Below are 20,090 nucleotides of genomic sequence, written 5' to 3'. Positions count from 1 at the left end.
TATTAGACTGCATTAGTTTTAGCCATAGATGAACCTCATAAATTATTACAGTGAGTTGACACTGGATAGGACCTGCTTTACCTCCATATCAGTGAGGTGAGTCCACCAAAGTTTTTCCTATGTTACATATCCAATTAACAGCTCAATTCCATTTTATTTTTCAACCTGAATGTTTAAATGCTGAGTGAAAGCCTTCTCCATACTGTCAGAAATAAAAATCTGGCTGAGAAATCCTGAGTCTTTATGTTTTATTAGTGAGCAGACTCTACAGTTCCATCAGGCATCTAAAATCAGTATCCTAAATCAGCCCAGTTGACAGAATAAAATGTTGGCATTGTACATTTCTGAAAATCACAGATATATTCCATGTTTCTAAAGTTACAGAGTATATGATGGTGGATGACAGCTGCTGGCTATTCAAGACCAGAAAACAACAACAGTCCACTGGTGTTTGTGGCACTGAACCTTATGGCTTTTCCCTGTTGCACTGGAGCCACAGACCCTGGGTATTTTTCATCAACTTGTCCCTGTTTTTTCAGTGACTTTGTGTGTGTGTTTTAAGCCTAAAACATGATGTTTTGTAGCATAACTAAGTGTTTTTGTGCCAGAAATGTACAATGTAAACAGTTTTTCTGGAGAACTGTAACTTAAATGCCCTGTTAACATAGTGCTAAACCTGATTTTAGGCATTTTTTCTTTTGTTATCTTGTATTTTTGGAATCAGAACTGACCATTGGAGGGGTGGATGAGAGGGTGGAGCTGTGGAGGAGCAAGGGGTGGATCACACTCACAGACTGTAGTGATGTCTCACAGACAGCCTGTCACTCAAGCAGCCCTGACCTTATATCTCTGTTACTCTGGGCCTTAACAAAATGTCAGAAGGTGAGTTATATCAAAAAAAGTACCTCCTGTATAGTTGAAAGTTTTGTACCAGACTGTAAACATGTTTTTATTTGGGCTGTAAAGTCGGGAATTTTTTAATTTATGGGAACCAGCTGTCTCTGTTTTGGAACCAGCCTCAAGTGGCCATTTGATGAACTGCAGCTTTTGGCTTAATTTTACAGCCTCAAAAGTTGGTGCTTGGCCACTCTATGTTTTACAAACCTAATAATATAAACCTTTTACTTGATTTTTCATCTATGCATTTATTCTGTGATCTGCCAGCTAATACAAAAACATCCTGTGTTAAGGTCTGGAAAAAACTAAAGTCACTGTCATGTGTCCCCAAATTACCTCCTGGTGATGAGTGCCATGCAGCTTATTATTCTGCAGCTATCCTTCTGACACAACACGAGGAGGTGCACCTGGTCATCAACAAAACTCTGGTACTCTGTGACATTCAAATGATGCTCATTTGGTATTGAGGGGGTCTATCGTTTGCCAGGAAATCACTTTACCACATCATTACAGTACATTACATTACATTACGCCAGATTCAGGCTTTTACCCTCAGGCTCCTGCAGCACAGACACACACATTATAACGTGTTAGGCTGGAAAGGTGAAGTTTCCTATCTCTTGAGTCATCCAGGTGTGTTGACACTCTTGTTCTTAGCCAGCAGGAGAGAGACCTGGTATGGCCTCATGCTGCTGTGGCATAATTATGGAGGGATGTCATTCTACACCATAGCAGTGGTCAGACCATTAGCTTTAATAAGCGGGGTCATTCTCCTGTGACCCCTCACTGAGACCTGCTGCTGCTGCTGCTGCTGCATGTGTGTGATTAGTTTGTTTGAGGGAAGCTGTTTCTGAAGACCAACAATCATTACATGTCCATAGTCACATTCATTCTAATATTTATTCTAGTAGTTAGTGAACCTCCTAAAGAAATACTAATGTTATGTTGAATTTGTGAGGAAAAACTCGAGTTTTCTTGTATGCTTCCATGATGAACAAAGAATCCAAAAACAGTAAATCCATGATCAATTGTAGTAGATGGGGTCCACATTTAACAACAGTAATACTATATCAAAACATCAGTTTACAAACTCTCACCAAACTTGTGCAGTATAATCAAAGTCTCATTCATCCAGTCGTATGCTCAGTACTACCCTAATATTTAAAACACTTCATGCGTTCATGTGTAGGTGTTTTAATAGGTACGTTTTAGCTAAGAATGCTTGTACTGAGGATACCACTGGATAAATGAGACTCGGGTTATACTGCCCTTGTGTAAGAGTTTGTAACAGATGTTTTGATATTGCTTTGCTTTTATTAAATGTGGCGCCCTTTTACTTTAATTCATCAAGTAATTTCCTAATTTTTGGATTTTCCATTCACTGAAGAGGCATATGAGAAAAATAATGTTCTCTTCACAAATTCAATGTAGCACAAGGTGTGTAATTTTGATACAAATGATCATTTTGTGGGTGAAGTTTTCCTCTCAGTGTGTTCCCTTTTGGTCTGTTTAATCTACAAATTGATTTGCAGCCGCATTATGGTTTTGTTAATGAGCCCTTTAGCTTCACTTTAAGTTTCATTACAATCATTACCGGTAAAAACATCTGAGGAACATGTTTCCTCGGTGTGTTTGTGCAGGAGACGAGTGGGTTGATCATTTTTACTGAAAAGAGACTAATAAAGGACTTAGGCGTTAAGCAAGCAGAGCATTAGGACATCTAAACCGCTAATTTAGGAATCTCCTAGGTGTAAGCTTTTTATAAGGGATTTCTGTCCGTCTTGTGTGCACCCAGCATTATAGAGTCACAGTGAGGCGAAGGGATCAGAGCAGCAGGTTTAACCTCAAGAAACAAGCCCGGCTATAAATTCACTGAGTCAGTGCAAACAAGCGTCAATCTTCTAATTACAGGAACAATCTGGTGTCCGGATCTCCTGCGTTTCCTGTGTTCTTTCCCATCGAATGACAAGTGTACCACAAGATGTAATCCCTCAGAGGTGGAAGCATTACGTCTTTTACACTCAGTGGAAAGCTTGTTTAGGTCTTGATTACCGTGAGATCCCGGGTAGTAGGATTCTTTAGGATAAAGAATCCCTGAAATAACTGGCAAAGCCTTTAGACCCTTGTAGTATTACATCTAGGAAATACCTACTGACACAGTGAACGTCTTCTTTACTAACGTTTAAGTAGTAATACTGCTCTGTAAACATACTCTGTTACAAGTAAAACATTTCACCTAATTAAAAGGATACATGTATTAACAGCAAAATTTACTTACTCTAAATATATAGAGTATCTCAAGCTTTAAAATAGATATACAGTAGTGGAGTTAAAAGCACAAAATGTCCCTCTGAAATGGGTGGAGTGAAGTTGGCAGCTCAGTTGATCGAAGAAAATGTTGGCATTGTGCGTTTCTGCCAACCATGGATGTGTTACATTTGTATGTTTCATACATATGATATCAGCATTTCTAAAGAGATGGAGTTGCATATGAACTGAATTTCTCATGAGGGAGACAACAGGAGACCAGCCACATTTTTTAACATCAGTCATGACATTTCCAGTGGTGCCTTTAGTGACAACAACTGGATATTTAAAGCCTATATCCAGCTATTTTTTATGCCTAAGTCTAACCGCATTGTCACAACAACATATTGAAAACTGAAATGTAAAGAAACAGTTCAACATATTTGTTTCATATAAAAACGCAAATTTTACATATGCGTAGTTTGTAGAAATGTATGATAACATTTGTCCTAGTGACTGAGTTGAAAGTAGTATGAAACTGAATAAGTCACGTAAAGTAAAAATACAACACATTTTCACTCCGACCTCGTCACATATTGACGCTTGGTCATGATATGATGTGAAAGGTTGTTTGTTGGGATGCCATTTCAAGTTCTGCCTGTTACATGCATTGTCTTCTTTCAAAATATGCTTTCATTTTCACAGGAAATGTACCTTTTACATACAGTCTCTTTCAAAATAAATGCACTACATCAGTGCAACGACAAAAAATTGATGTTTGTTTTCTCCCAGCAACTTACGTATGTAATTGGGTTTAGGCAACAAAAGCATGTGGTCAGGTTCAAGAAAAAAACACAGGGTTTGGCTTTAGAATCTTACAGACGTGAACACCGCTGTCCGTGTTTTTGTTGGAACCATCCACCACCCATCCCACCTGCCCTTCTTGGACTTTCGCCTCCTTAACTTTTGTTCTTGTCCCGTCGCGTATCCCCCTGACGCCGCAGAGCACTGTTAAACTATAATGGCGACCAGCTGTGTATCATGCCGACATTCAAGGATGGCTTTTTTCGTCAGTGTCTGATGCCGCAAGTCACTGCCCAAGCGCTGGATTTTGATGACTTCAGAATGAGACCACGTTGAAAAACACCTCAAAATATACCTTTTTCAAAGCAGACATTTTGACTAGTCATAGTAGGATAAGCACAGGTGAAACTGATAACATTAACGATGGCTCAGTTCCACTTATCGTCCCAGTAAGTGATTTCAGTTAGCCAGCATGCACAGTGTCAAAGCCTTCCATAAGTGGAATGCAGCCATCATTGAACCATTAAATACACCTGTGCTTTTCCTATTATGACAAGTCAAAATGTCTGCCGTGACAAAAGGTCTATTGCACTTAAATACAATCAATGCTTTTATAGAGACCTGCATGAACTTATACATTTTGTCACAGTTCTGTGAAAAAGAATTTGTTTTGCCTCTGACTGAACGCAGGGACTCATAAGATTATTACCAAGGGGATAAAGCAAATTTTTTGTGAGATACTTGAGGAATAGTATTTTTAGGCAGATGATCTTACTGAAGTAGCTCGTCTTCACATGTCTGCATCAATCAAAGAAGAATACGTCGCCCTGTGACAGTCTCAGTCTCAAGTGGGCTGATCAAACACTTGATCTGAGGCTAAATGTTTTACAATGTGCTTTGAAGAGAATGAAAGACAGAGTTAAAGTGGAAAGTGAAATGATTAGAGGAGGCAATAACATGTAAAAACACTGGAGTTGGTGTCACTCATATCATTGTGTTCAGTGGTGTTTGGACTCAAATGGCTCGTTCATCAACAAGTCTACAACCATGCTGTTTCTGTGAGGCTGTACTTTGTAGGCACAGTGCCATTTACTAATGTCAGCTAACATGCTCTCAGTGTTAACATGTTTAGCAAGTTCACCATTTTAGTTTAGTGTTTTAACATGCTAACGTTTCCTACTAAGCACACAAAGTACAGCTGAGGCTGACAGCAGTGTCGTTTGAGATTAAAGCCCCGAAAGGGAAAGTTAACACACAAATCAAAAATACAAATTTCTTCTCTTACCTGTAGTGATATTTATCAATCAAGATTGTTTTGGTGTGAGTTGCCAAGTGTTGAAGATATTGGCTGTAGAGATGTCTGCCCTCTCTTGAATATGAAAAACTCACCAGCAATATCTCTTTCTAGAAATCGTGATCTGGTTACTCAAGATAATCCACAGTCCTGTACTGCCAACTATTTTATAATAAGAGTAGCTAATTTCACTCAAGTCCTCCCATGATATGTACTGCTTTAACAATAAACTGTGATCACCAGCATTATTACAGTTCATCCTGTGGGGGGCATGAATGTCTGTACCAAAGTGTTTGGTAATCCATCTACAGCTGTTAAGTAATTTCACTCACAGCCAGAAGTGTCTACCTCGTGGTGGGACTATAGGAAAAGCCGTGGGATCAAAAAAGTCAGTAGGATTAATTCTCTGAGTAAAAATGAACAAATGAACCAAATTTAATGGCAATCCATTTGATAATTGTTGAGATTTTTTAATCTGGAGTAAAGTGGTGGTCTGACCAACATTACCATCCAAAAACTACTATATTTGCATAAATTCTAGGAAGCTGTTATCGACAGAGGCGGCACTGCACTTATCTAACTTTAACACCAACCTGTCAATCATCTTTTTTTCTGTCAGGGGCCTCTATAAACACTAAACGTGAACAGTTGCCAACTTTCACACAATTCCCTCAAAATAGCTTCACGTGTATGTAAATATGAAGGAGGGGCTGAAGAAACACGTTCACTGACCTATAAAAATACCATCAAAACTCCAAACGTCACTTCTACCCAGTAACACAGGTAAACAAGTCACAGGCATGATGCTCCTCTCTTGCGTCTCTTTTTGTGAATATCTAAATGAATTAAGAGTCCTTTTTCTGTTCTCTACAGGTCGTGGAGAAAAGATGAACGCCATCCAGGTGATTTCCCTCACTCTGCTGTCTGTTCTGGCGGCCAACGCTCAGGTCATCATGCCAGGAAGATGCCCCAAGCCTGCTGTTCAGGAGAACTTTGACGCAGCCAGGGTGAATACCAGATTTTAATATACTCTGTCAAAGCAGCAATTCTTTTCCACTTCCTTTCATTTAAATTACACAAGTTAACAAATTAGGCCTTCTGGGGTGACCATTTGTAACACAAAACAAAAGCTGCGACATAATGCCCCGAGATTCTGCAGCTCTTCATCAACAACAGATTAATTTATGTTCCTCGTGCTTTCCGCAGTATCTTGGTAAGTGGTACGATATCCAGAGACTGCCTCACACCTTCCAGAAGGGCGAGTGCTGCACTGCCAACTACAGCCTTAAGAGCCCCGGAGTTGTGGGTGTCCTCAACAAGGAGCTGCTGTGAGTACTACTTTGACTACTAAAGCTTACTAACTATTTGAAAGGGACCATTCTGCTCAACTAATATTTTTACATTTTGCAGTTAGTACTTTTATTGAGTGAAATCTTGAATGTAGGATTTTTACTTGTAACAGTTATATTATTAGTATTTCTTTCACCACAAATTATATTTTTTCTCTTTCTTTCAGTGCTGATGGGACCATTAACTCCATCAGTGGCTCTGCCATGGCTGAAGACCCATCTGAGCCTGCCAAGCTGTCGGTCTCCTTCTTTGCATGTAAGGACCCTCAATTAATTACAAACCTGGGGAGATCACTATTCAACACTTTACGCTGTGGAGGCTGACTCGTCTGTAGACTGTACGAATGAAGAACTTTTGGAAACTTGTTCAGCTGATTGTCCTCTCCCTTTACACCCACAGTCTCCCCCCCTGCTCCTTACTGGGTGCTGTCCACCGACTACGACAATTACTCTCTGGTCTACAGCTGCACCGACCTTGGTGTGGTGCACGTGGAGTTTGCCTGGATCATGAGCAGACAGCCCACCCTGCCTGAGGAGACTATGGAGGAGCTGCACAGCACCCTGTCCTCCATCGGAGTCAGAGTGGACAAGCTGGTCACCACCAACCAGGACGCAGATTACTGCAGTGCCATGAACTAGTAAACAGACTGAGAGGGACCTGATGAATCTACAGGCCTACAGACTGATGTGTGGTGCTTGTGACTGTACTTGCAATAAACTTATTTAAACTGCATCTGTGGGCCTCTGTAGTTATTTGACGTAATACAGTATTGAAAATCAATTAGCTGATGATTGTTTCACCTTACCGAAATGACTCTTTGGTTAAGAGGGAAACATCGTAAGAATTCCAATATGTTATTTTCATGGCTTTAGAGTTCAATCAATATTTGTGAACATGAGCTATTCTCTCTCAAAGCCAGAAACCAGAGGAGTAAGTCTCTAACTTGTGATGTCATAGGGTATAAAGTCTGAAGTGGCTCTATAGAGGATGAATAGGAAACTGATTTTGTGGACCCCAGGATGTTTGCTTTCTTTTTTATACCCAAAATGAGCTTTATTTTATCGTGGTGCTCTCGGCTCTGAAACAGAAAACGTACCCATAAAGACTGAATCACAGTGTTTACTTACAATAACTTTGGATCAGAAAGTGTGTCACGTAACCTCAAACGGCGCTGAACAAACACTGCCTCAATCTGCCATCTGCTGTATTTGGAATACCTTCACAGCTTCACCCTGCCATCAGACAGCCTTTTTCCGATGGGGAACTGAAGCCATTATATCAAAACCACCAAACTCCATTGACAAAAACTGTAATTTAATTTTGCAGAACACAGAGTCACCGGTACTGCATTGTCAGTTGGTTAGTGTGTAAAGCCAGTGAAAATATTTACATATAGTGTACACATATACTGACATTGACTTTTTTAGGTGGGTAAAACACATTTTGCTGTGGGTCTATATACAGCAGTACATTGTTTTGCTTCTGTGTCAGTAGATATGGTGTATCAGAGGTGATAGCGAAGCAACTCAGTGTATGAAATAAGCACAGCAGAAACGTCAGACAGGTCGCACCAAAGTGTTTAACCTGATATCTTTAAACATTACAGTTATAACTGAAAATGACATCAGAAATCAACAAGTTTGCTGTTTTCACATATATCCACAATCGAAATGAACTGACAGTTGTCTACCTAGAAGTGCTTGTTGTTGTTATAGCGACATGATGGTGACTTGAAGACATCACAAATTTGAATTTTAGCACTCTAGTTTCTGGATTTGGGAGAGAGCGGTTCATGTTTACTAACATTTTTGGACTGTCTTAGATCACAAGAATAAAAATAAATCTCAAATTTCTTCATTCATTGTAAAAAAAAAAAAAAAGTCCTAAATGGATGTTTTACTGTCTATTTACACTTGTAAACAAATTGTAAGTGGTATGTTTTTGTGTATGAATAGTAACAATTGTTCTTTATTGGCTGTTAAGTGAAGAGAGGAAGGATCTAGTTAAAAAAATGGCATGGATTAGCATCTCACTCATGTCAACGTGCTGCAGTGTCATTGTTTAGTCATATAGCACAGTGCTGTTTACCAAAACATACTTTTTTTTTTTTTTTTTTAACTTTGACTGACGATTCACTTCCTATAAACACATATTACATCACAGTGTGAACTTTGTGGGTCCACCTTGGCGCTGCATATACAGTTTTAAAAGTGATGTAATGATTATGTGTGTACTTAAACTCAATGTTAGTGCCTTTCAAAAGGAATCCTCCAGAAAACTACAAACTCATTGTAGCAAAGATGAAGGCACGGACATTTGATGATGTAGGCACTGATGTTTCCAGTCCCCTCCCTGTCAGCTCTTCTAAATTTGTGCTAAATTTGTGCCAAATTCACACAAATTATGTGTTGATTTTGTGCTAACTTTATGCTCTTATGTCTATTTTGCAAGTCTTTGTGGTGCTTTTTGTGGTTGGCTTTGACCATGTGGCTGTCTTGTTGGGGTCAGGACAGTTAAATCATTCCACAGCCAGAAACTTCAGATTACCAGAACCATGCAGAAACATGGACCGTTATAAGGGACAATGAAAGAAGATGCAAAAAAAAAGGACTAAAAGGAGCTGATGGGATCACATTTCATTGGAGATGTATCTTGTGTAATTCGACGTGACAAATAAATATAACACTATGCCACACTTCAAGTCTGAGATGGTTAAAATGAAGCCCAACAAAGCTCAGAGGCAGGAAGTATGAGAGACTGAAACCAATAACGCAATGCTGGTTTAAAATTAGACTATAATATAGATGCTTAAATCGGCTATTTTCCACAGTAGGTGCACACACATTTCTGGTAAGATCATGAGGAGGTTACTTCTTTAAAGCTCATATGGCTGTGGGAAGGCGGCTCATGCTAAAACTAAAACAGGCCTTTCTGCACATGGATAGTCTCCACCTGCATCCTGAAGGAAGGAGGGTAAAGCACTGATGGAGTGGATGATCTGGGTGCTGTGTGATCGGGAGTGCTTGAGGGAAGAGGTGACACAAATGGAAAGGTTGAGGGTGGGAATACTGATGAGTTGCTGGCTAAATGAGTTATAATCTTATTTAGAGAGAGTTTATTAGAATTTCTTTTTATTGGTGACTGTAAGAATATTTAAATAAACAATGTATGGGTATTTAACATTTGCCATTTCAGTTTGTATGATTTCCACCTGATTTGTAGTATATTTCTCTGTAGTTCAGAATAAGACCTGAAAGTCCAAAGACAAAATACACCACCACATGCTGTTTTTTTTTTTCTACAGGTTTATTGCATTGACTCTGCATCATGTACCGACAGGGTGAGGTACACCACACACTGTGTCATGTCATGACTCCAGGTCGCCTTGTCTCACAGTCCTGTAGAGGTTGAAACAGGAGTGTCTCTGTTTACTGGTCCATGTGGATGCAATAAGTCTCATCCTGGTTGGTGGGGATCATCTTGTCCACATTGACTCCGATGGAGGACAGGATGCCGTGCAGCTGATCTAAGGTCTCCTCAGACAGGGTGGGCTCTCTGCTCAGGATCCAGGACAGCTCCATGCGGAAGAGGCCAAAGTCTGTGCAGCCGTAGACCAGAGAGTGACCCTCGTAATCACTGGACAGCACCCAGTAGGGACCAGGGGGAGTTCCTGCAGGAGAGATGAGAGTCAAAGCTGGTATGTTCAGTGCACAAATAACTACCTCCAATGACTGACTGAACTTGAATATAACTGTAATGAATTAGACGTCTTCACCAGAGAAGGAGACCTCCAGTTTGGCAGGCACAGCGGGGTCCCTGACCTTGGCCTGGCCGACGATGGAGTTAATGCTTCCATCATCACTAAAAAAGAGAGAAAAGTATTAACACAGTCATGCATTTCCTTTCACTTCTAGGTCTTTGTCTTAATTTTTGAAGTTCCAATGTATTGTATATCTATCCCTTTCACTAAATGCTTCCCATTCATACATTGGAAACAGTATTAAAGATCAGTTTGTCATCATGTCAACGATGTGGCCTTAAAAAGGCAAATGCAATAGACAGTTGTGTGCAGATACACTCCCACCACAGGGCTGTCTGTTGTGGAGTTACACACTAATTTAGAGGTTAAAAAGTCTTTTCTTTCACTCCAAAAATGATCATTTCAAGGACTGTGATAAGAACAATTAGAGCTGCAAAAAACATGAATTTAAGCAGCATTTTTATGACAAGAAAATGCATATATTCAAATCCTGAAATCTAAAATCCTGAAACTGAGGCAGCTTGTACTCACAGCAGCTCCCTGTTGAGGACCCCGAGGACTCCAGGACCCTTCAGGCTGTAGGTGGCAGTGCCGCACTCGCCTTTCTGGAAGGCTGTCGGCAGCTTCATGATCTCATACCACTTACCAACGTACTGCAGAGGAAACACAGGATTTCACACACTAAAAACACTGAACGTGTAATTGTTGCAAAACAGGCAAGACATTAATTAATAGCAAAAGAAACATAAGTTCAGTATTCACCCTGGTAGGATCAAAGTTGGCCTGAACTGCAGGTGTGGGACATTTGCCGAACTTCAGCACCTGAGCGTTGGCTGCCAAAACACACAGCAGAGTCAAGGAAATCACCTGCATGGCCTTCATCTTTTCACCACGACCTGCAGAGAACAAAACAAGCAGCACCATTATTTAAATGGTTCAGGTTTACACCATGACGTTGCTCTTGAAAGACGATCTTTGACTGCTAACTACAGAAGGTAGGAGCAGGAGATGTGAGAAGAGTCAGGGCTGCAGTCTGCTCACCTGTATGTAATCAGTGTCACTACCTGTGTGCATGACGCTCAGTTTGAGGGTCTTTTATAGATCTTAAATGCCATTACTGATGTCATTCTTCAGCCCCTCCTCTTGTGTTCACATGTTAAGGTGTCGAGGAGGTGTGAGTGTGAGAGTTGGCACCTGTTCAAATGAAGACACTGTGCAAACAGGCCTCACACCTTGTTATCTCTGTGGCAGTAAATCGATCCCATTCATTCATTCTCTGTCCATTCATCTCCATGCCATGACACAAACTAATTTTTGGTAACTTTTTCAAGAGGAGACTCGGTCAAAAACCAACAAGATAAATGTGAGAATTACAAACAAGATGAATATTAAACACAAACGAGATCTAAGATATCTTTTATCTGAGTGCTGCAGTAGACAGTAAGGCAGAATCAAAGCAGCTGATACTCTGAACTAAAGAAATACATTTTTCATGTTGTGGACTTAAGAGGCCACATTTCCCCTTCTTAGGTTTGTTTGAGTTTAAAATTAGCATCTGCTTATTTGCATAGCTTAAATATTTTACAGTGTCTTCCCCAAAATCGTGATCAAGAGAAAGTGTGTGTGCTATTCCTGTACATACTTATGTTAGAGAAAGAGAAATAGTTGCATTATCACCTGAAGTTTTGATCTCTTTTGATTATCAAAGAAATACGTAGCTCAACATGTTGGGAAATGTGCTTATTCGCTAACTTCATGCTGTGATGTCAGAAAAATGGAGAACATGAGTTCACAACAAGAATATTCACAACAAGTCAGAAAAACAACTCAGAAAGTCGGTGAAAATTTTGGCACACAAGTTGCCGACTTGACGTCATATAAGCAAAAACATGGTGGATCATTGTCCAGTTGACGGTAAACTTTATTAATTTACATAGTGCGTCAGTTTTTTGCTCACATGTAATTTGTAGATGGTATTAAATTGTAACCTAGCCCCAGTCTGTGTCCAGAGTGACCTAGATTAGTTGGAAAAGTTATTATTGGAATTAGTCAGGTAAAGCAACAGCCTGTTTTAGTAGGTTTAAGGGAAGGAATTGGTGCACCAACAGTATAGCCTACTTTAAACTGTTATCATCATGTTTTTTAAATGCACTGAGCAATAAAATACAACACATCCTCTCTGTAGTGTCTGTGTTGTTTCCACATTACAACTTACAGCCCATGAACTAACTGAAATTGGAAGAATATGGAGATAGATTTGTCTCAGTGTTGTTTGTGTGAACAGATCGACAATCCATGTGTTAGTGTGTAATCTGTAGATATAAAATAACTTCCAAAAATACAAAAAACATCTGTAAAATCAAAGAAATATCTTTTTAACATTTACAACTTTCGAATAGATAGGCTATTGGTGAATCCAATTTTTAATTGTGAATCTCAATTCTATGCCTGAAGAATTTAATCTTTTTTTAATTTAAATTTGCAGATCTGTGACATGTTTGCAAAATATTTTTGTAAGCTTACACATCTTTTTTGTATTTGTGGAAGTTGTTAAATATTTACAGATTACATATTTACACGCAGATGGTCGATCTCCTCATGTAAATACTACGGACATGAATCTGTCTCCATATCTGTATATTTACAGATCTGTTGCAAAACATTTTTTTTTTTTGAAATCCTATTCAATTTGAAATCCTTCGTTTGTATTTGTTTTGCACTGTATTTGCAGACTGCACATTAACTCACAGATTGTTGATCTCCTCACACAAATAATACTGAGACTAATCTTCCTCCATAGTAGAAACACTTCCCAATTCAAGAGATGCGACCATCTATGGAGCATGTGTGTGTTAGTTATGAGAAGATTGATACCACTCATTTGTGTCTGGTAAATAGGAGGCTACAGCTATGCCAACTAGCTTAGCTTTAGTTTAGCATAAAGACTGGAAGCAGAGGGAAACAGCCTGGCTGTCAGACTCCAGGAAGTAACTGCTACCCACAAATTGTTGTTTTAGATTTAATTTTTTGTATGTATTAAACAAGACAGGAGTGTAAATGAGTGAGCTTCAGAGGTTCTGTAAACAAATTTTTGTTGCCACTATTAGTTTTCTTTCACTTTTCAGTCTTTGGCTGTAGCTTAATTTTTACCAAACAAACTCGGGAGTGGTTAATGATCTTCTCATTGGAGATACTAACTCGGAGTTCCAGCGTGCAACAGGCCCACCACAGGTAGTGCTGGGAGGGCTGGAATTACACCATCACATGATGCCCTGTGGCCCATTCGGTCTGATAACATTTTGAAAGTCTAGAAGAGCCAAACGATTAAATAATTTTATCCACATTCAAGTATGTGAAAGTTAGCTGCTTGGCCACAGTCAGTCACTGTAAGTCTCTAATGCACTTGCTCTGTGGGCCACACAGTGCAGAAGTAAGAGAGATCACCTATCTGGCTCCTCTGGGTAACTTTATACACAGCAGCTGAACCATTTTGACTTATGCAACTCACAGGGATGAAGGGGGGCCCACATTTAACGCTGTATCCAGTTCTCTTAACACATTCATGGAGCACGCTCTGACAAATTCGTAAATTTTGGATTGCTGTTGGAAAGTACCATTCCCTTATTTAGAACACCACACTCTCTGAGCAGCAGAGCACACTCAGGATACCAAGTGGAGTGAATGTGTGATTATTCAATCATTTGCAGTTTCTTCAAACAACAGTGTTCTCATTTTAGTGTAAAGTGTCAGATTGGATTTACAAATGCACCCTCAGCAAGAAAGTTAGTGACTGTATTCCCACTTGCTTTTAATAAAAGAGTGTTTTCCTTTGGGAAGCTGAAGGACATGATTGCACTGAAAAGAAAAAAGCATCAGTCATAGTGCTAGCTGCTATTTTCTAAGAACCAGAGTCACTGAAAGAAGGTTTTCTGGTTCTCATTAACAACAACATACAAATTTCACTCCACTGTTACCATTATCAGCCCTTCGATCTCCAAACATAAGTGCCGTCTCGGGTGAACATTTACTGCAACTTCCTGCTTTTATCGACCTCAAGTTCTCTTAGTGTTTACCAAAGCACACGCAGGTGTAAAGGAAGACTAATTGGGCACAGATGCATCTGGTTTTCTTGATGCTCCCACAGCAGCTCTCTCTGTGCCTCTGTATTCACTTTTAATCCCTGCCCTGCTTTTTACAAGAGAGCCATGAGGGCCTTGGAAAGCACTTGGCACTGGAAATGGGTTGAAGCAGAGGCAGTCTGTGGTGGTTTATCAGCAGGGTAGATGGAGAAAACAAAATCAGACAAAGAGCTGCAGGACACAAAATGCTCATTAGCGACATTCAACATTTAGATATCAACATTAGAGGCATTGAAAAGATGGTCAGACTGGCTGTATATTGTGATAAACAACTGCTTCAGTTGAATTTTAATTGGTTTGTCATTACTTTCAATGCATTATCAACATCCTCAGTTTTGTAATGTTTTGTCCGGCAGTGTATTAAAGAATAAATCTGTTGTCTCATGATAATTTGAGTCTGTTTACCTCCTTTTGGGAAAAGTTTTTCAAAGCTCAGTCCAAAACATTCAGAGGCAGATTTGTCCTTTGATTTAAAAAAAAAATCATTTTGGGCATTTACAAAAAAAAAAAAAATAAAAAAATAATTCAAGCAGTTACATTTCCACTTGTAAAGGCAGAGCTCCAAATCTTTGCTACAGTATGTCCTACATACTCATAGTTTTTGCAGTTGGTATTACCAAAATGTAAAGTATGGTAAGTGAGGTGACCATGGTAACCATACTAACAGGAAGTGATGATACATGTACAACATCACAGTCTATGATCAGACATTGATCAAAACTCCGATTTGGAAAGTCACTGCCAGTTAAACTTCATAAACAGAAAGCAAAATGTACGCCTTCAGATTAAAAACGTCTTGTTTTCCAGCATCTCTCTGGAGCTGTTTCAGCACCATCCACAATTTAGCCAATTCAATTTTGTTTTCAGCATTATCATTATTATTTTAGGAAAGTTACAATTAATTTGCATATTATACATAACAAAAACATATTCTTTCCTTTAATACAAATTGCTGCAAGTACAATCCACAGTGGTACATGAAATTGACAAAAAACTTACCATCCTTTTATTCTGGTATAATTTTATTTTCAGTAATTTCAAGTTAACTTTATTTGTATTAAATTTATACAGTGAAACCAACCAGGGGTGTTTTAAGCCCAATATAAGATAGATGAAATAAACCAATGGTCATTCAAACTCCTGTGTCTTTCGGTACCAATTTAAAGGTTGAATAAGGTTGAATAAATGTAATTATAATTTTTCATTTTGTCTACATATCGATAAGTAATGCTGTTTACATAGAAATATGAACACCACACACTACAGTTAAAGCACAGAGTTTGGCTCATGCTATGCTCAGGGCATACAGTATGTGACAGGAGGGACAACTTTTGACTGAAAATATCATGAAAATTTGAATGATAGAATAAAGCTCAATCATCCAGGGTGAGGGAGCTTATATAGTCTTCAATCTAAATCAGATATATTATTCTTGGCCTGCAATTGAACTGTATTGTTTTGAATGAATGGAAAGTCAAAAAAGGTCATTCAGTGGCCATATTGATCCTCTGGGGAACATGTTGTTCCGTCATGCAGTTTCTATTCACAACGAAATGGATTTTCACCTGAGAAATGACCTCTGACCCTCAAATGTGACACGTTCTCAGGCATGTTTGTCCAAAACTATGAAAATAAAGGCAATGGGATTCTTATCTTTGTTGAAGGATAACCACATACCAAACAGTCAGCTCAGTCAATGTGGCAATAACACCAACCAGTTAATGGACAATGAAGACCTTACTGTTTGTGTTGTGAAAGCATAAAGGTTAGATAAATGTAGCGTATTCTATGGAGCAGGACATGCTTGAATCAGCATTATATGCATTTAGAAATAAATAAACTTGTTGACTGTAATCAGTACTTAAATTTAATTATACTTTTATGCATATTGTGGTGAGCAGATATGAGGGCCCCCCCCCCCCCCCCCCAAACCTTCTGTTCGTCTTTTAGGCTTTAGGCAGACAGCAGTTTCCTTTGATTTTCAACTGATCTTTTTCTCTGATAGCAAAATGTCTGCAGTGAAAAATGAGCTTTTTTCACAGGAAAATTTTGACACATCTTAGCACGAAAAAAAACAGGTGTAAATAATAAAATTAATTTAGCTGCTTTGATATGAAGTTCCTGGTATTGTGCATGCCAGCTCTTTGTCACTGTCACTGGGACACGTGAACACAACAGAGCCATCGTTCATGTTATCACCAGCACCTGTGGTTTTCCAGTCAGCTGTGTCATTTTAAAGTCTTTTGTCAGAAGATTTCAGAAACGGATTTCTCCAACCTTTTTTGCATGTTGTCTCTCTAACTCCTAGATTTTCTGTCATCTCTCTCTCTCTGCTGGCTCTCTATTAAAAGCCTAAAATGATAGATATATATATAGATATATATTTAATTTGATTTTCCTGCATGAAGAGTCGTTAAAAACACCGGCGTTTTCTAGCTGTCTGGATTACAGCATCCTAAAGGACAACAACCATTTGTTTACTGTTTTAAATTGGGTGCACACAACAACAGCAACACCCATACCAACTATAATCAATCCAGTGTGATAAAAATACCCTGTAACAAATGTAACCTTTGGGAAGCTTTAACATGAAGGTATTGTCAGTTGTTATTGATTGTGTTGTGACTTGTGATGGTGTTGTTTGTGGTTTTGTTGTACTGGTCTGTGCTGTACTGAAAAGTATTTCTGATATTACAAACACCCTCCCAACCTGGTCTCACAGAAATATGTGAAAAGACCATGACCTCTGAATACTGCATTATGTGGTCGTGGCATGTGATGTGTTTAAATTACATGCTTGCACCACTTAATAATGCCAACAGAGAGTCAGCCAGGATCCATAGGATCACGAATTTCCTGGAACAACGATGTAATGCAGTGGCTGGTGGTTGAAATGTTACGAAACCATAGTGTAAAGAGCAATAAAGACTGCATAAGAAGGAGGTCAAACAACCAAAGGACTTTCACCCAGGAGGCCACTGTACATGTTCTGTGTTACACTAAAAGTCAACATTGACTTCTTTTAAATTTACATCCTTATCTTTTAAAGTTATGTAATGTTACGTGACGTACTTACATCCTGCACATACGAAACATATTTATTTTAACGTAAACCACAATCTTTTTAAGAGGTTGCGGTCATTTCATGAATTTTTGTGAGATCACGTTGCACCCTCAATACTTTTCATGATTCTCGAAAACTCTAACCCTACATCTGACTCTGTTAAAGACAGACCGTTTGAATGATTCAATTATATCCAAAAAAACAACAACCCCACATCATTGTATGATTTTGTCATATTTTACTTCTTTTCTTACTTATTTGATTTCAGCCCTACTATAATTTATTCGTAAGTTGTGTAATAGTTAATTAAATTACTTATTTCCAATGAGAAAACAATTCTTTTCACTTGTTGAACCAGTCTGACAGCATTTCCAAAAAAAAAAAAAAAAAAAAATACAGTAATACTATTAATTTAATTTAGGTGAAAAGGCACGAATGGTGTTGTGACCTTTGTTGTTCCTCAGTAGCAGCAGGAAATATTCTCAAGCTGTGTGTGTATGTTACGTCATATGTTAGGGTGTTTTCCCTTCCACATGTTTAACTTTCAGTGTGTGCGTTTGTGTATACATATGTACCAGGGGCCCCAACATGACCCCACATGTGGCATGTGAGTGTTTTTTACTACTGCTGTCATGTGATTTGGTCAGTCATATATATTAATGTTCCTTAGAAACACTGCTGTAAGTGTACACTTAAATGTACACTTCTGTTAGTTTTTAAATACATCCAATCCCACTTCCAATTTGGCTTTTCTCTGGAAAAACAATGGTGTAACTAACAACATTAAAAAACGATAAAAAAATGACATCCCAGTGCCAGAAAGAAATAACCAGCAGAGTTGAAACAAATAGATCTGTAGGCCTACACCAAGCAGTTCCCATTAGAAGGATTTTAACACTGTGTGACACTTTGAGCAACAGGCTCCTCCTTAGACCTCTGAAATACTTATAATGCATAAAGCACGACCTCATTCTCATCGTTCTCGTTTTGTCACATCCTGTTTACAACCATTTTTCTACGTTTACAACTAGTTTTCCGCATTTTTCCGATGACGGAGGCGCTTCAAGAAGAATTCGGTGTTGTCAGCAGTTGTGATAGTGGACATTCTTCTAATGATCGTATCGCCCTATGTGGGAGACCAATCAAAGAGATCGAGAAGAAAGCACTTTTTAGAGCCACGAGACTTCTGGTTGTGTTAGGTAGGCCTAATATAAATCCATATTGCTAATCGTTGTGTACGCACAATCCTGATCATGGGCAATATTTCATATTGGGCTACTTATTAATTATTATTATCCTTTAGCTGATGCTTACAGGAAGCAATGTAGCCCGCACATTGCCAACAGGGAGGTGACACCAGGGCGCAATGGAGTTACCACTCCCATCTCTGGTAGAATTACGGAGATTTCTTGTCCCGTGTGAATTTATATTACAGACATCCTGTGGTAAACTGACATTAGTCCACATCCCTTTGTAAAACTAATCCTAATAGTACTTAAGATAAATTTAGGACATCATTAATGAAGTAGAAGTAATTAACTTTTTAGCTAGCTAGCTAGTTAATGCTTTCTACTTATCAATTGCTTCATCACTTAATTTAGTAACTCCCTCCATTGCTCATTTAAAAAGGCCACCATAAAAAAGGTGTTCTTGGTTTATCATCATGCCCTGCGATTGTTTTCCCCATAAGCCTCACTTTCTGCAGTACTTTCTGTCACTGGACACAACCCTGGAAAAAAATAAGGCTACAGTTGGCGGGCTAGCGCGCTAATGCTAGCATGCAGGTAACACTAGTGCGCTACAGCTAGCTCAGTATCTCTGACAGCCAGAAACAAATATCTGTGACTCACTGTCCCTTTGACAGTCCAAACAAAGAACACCTTTTCTTGCAGCGGCCTTTCTAAAATGGGTCCATGTCATTGGTTCGACAGCCCATTGGTTCGATATCCCATTAGTCCGACTGTCCGCGGTGCTGAACAGCTTGCGGTGGGCATATGGTGCGCCGCGACCGGCTTGAGGCAGAGCAGGCTCACGGCTTATGTGTTTGTCACTTTCTTTTTCATCTTAACCCACACCATGATCTTTTCCTGACCCTAACCAAGTGATTTTTGTGCCTAAACCTAACTAGACCTTAACCACAGGGCATCATGATGATTTCGGAACGGACTTCGGAACAATGACTTTAATATGATTGGAATGGGATGGGATGTCGAACCAATGGGCAGTTCCCTTCTAAAATGAGCAGGAATCAAAGTTAACATTACTGTATACTGTTTTGATCAAGGAGTTAATACTAAGCAGTTAGCGCCCTAGCTGGCTAACTGTTAGTTCACCTTTGCAAGCTAACGTGAGCTTATTTCCATGGTGGCAAAATACTAACAAATAATCTAAAAAGAAAATATATATTTTAATATCTGTGGTAGCAGACTAGTATGAACTAAAGTAAAACTTTCAGGTTGGGTCTCGTCTTGTAATTTGCGCCTCTTTGCACATCCATTTTACATATATTTTGCAGGGCACTGGCAGCAGGGCTCT

General features: G+C 39.1%; 2 protein-coding genes across 3 annotated transcripts; one reads left to right on the top strand and one right to left on the bottom strand.

The window, feature by feature from the left end:
• Positions 1-6,108: 6,108 nt before the first annotated feature.
• On the top strand, positions 6,109-7,230 carry LOC125902091 (apolipoprotein D-like). Its single transcript, XM_049598211.1, has 4 exons — positions 6,109-6,249; positions 6,449-6,570; positions 6,759-6,847; positions 6,992-7,230. Exons 1-4 carry the CDS (start codon positions 6,130-6,132, stop codon positions 7,228-7,230), a joined length of 570 nt encoding a protein of 189 aa, XP_049454168.1. The 5' UTR covers positions 6,109-6,129.
• A 2,750-nt stretch (positions 7,231-9,980) lies between these two features.
• Positions 9,981-14,391, bottom strand: LOC125902085 (apolipoprotein D-like). 2 transcript variants are annotated; one of them, XM_049598202.1, is made up of 5 exons: positions 14,327-14,391; positions 11,115-11,248; positions 10,884-11,005; positions 10,368-10,453; positions 9,981-10,262 (listed from the first exon to the last, which is right to left on the bottom strand). In XM_049598202.1, the coding sequence occupies exons 1-5, from the start codon at positions 14,352-14,354 to the stop codon at positions 10,021-10,023; spliced, it is 612 nt and encodes a 203-aa protein (XP_049454159.1). In that variant the 5' UTR covers positions 14,355-14,391; the 3' UTR covers positions 9,981-10,020. The 2 variants fall into 2 exon arrangements, with proteins under 2 accessions (XP_049454159.1, XP_049454160.1); XM_049598203.1 differs by lacking the exon at positions 14,327-14,391 and adding an exon at positions 13,101-13,146.
• Positions 14,392-20,090: the final 5,699 nt, after the last annotated feature.

Source organism: Epinephelus fuscoguttatus, linkage group LG15 (assembly GCF_011397635.1).
Source record: "Epinephelus fuscoguttatus linkage group LG15, E.fuscoguttatus.final_Chr_v1".
NCBI classification, from domain to species: domain Eukaryota; kingdom Metazoa; phylum Chordata; class Actinopteri; order Perciformes; family Serranidae; genus Epinephelus; species Epinephelus fuscoguttatus.
Note: the sequence above shows the minus strand (reverse complement) of the source record. Positions and strands in the feature narration are given on the sequence as shown.

Excerpts from the sequence above, each read along its gene's own strand:
- LOC125902091 (XM_049598211.1), top strand. The coding sequence starts at position 6,130 with ATGAACGCCATCCAGGTGATTTCCCTCACTCTGCTGTCTGTTCTGGCG. Across the intron at positions 6,250-6,448 it reads AGAACTTTGACGCAGCCAGG|TATCTTGGTAAGTGGTACGA; the intron begins GTGAATACCAGA and ends TGCTTTCCGCAG. Across the intron at positions 6,571-6,758 it reads GTCCTCAACAAGGAGCTGCT|TGCTGATGGGACCATTAACT; the intron begins GTGAGTACTACT and ends TCTTTCTTTCAG.
- LOC125902085 (XM_049598202.1), bottom strand. The coding sequence starts at position 14,354 with ATGTTTGGAGATCGAAGGGCTGATAATG. Across the intron at positions 11,006-11,114 it reads CCAACTTTGATCCTACCAGG|TACGTTGGTAAGTGGTATGA; the intron begins GTGAATACTGAA and ends TTTCCTCTGCAG. Across the intron at positions 10,263-10,367 it reads ACTGGAGGTCTCCTTCTCTG|GAACTCCCCCTGGTCCCTAC; the intron begins GTGAAGACGTCT and ends TCTCTCCTGCAG.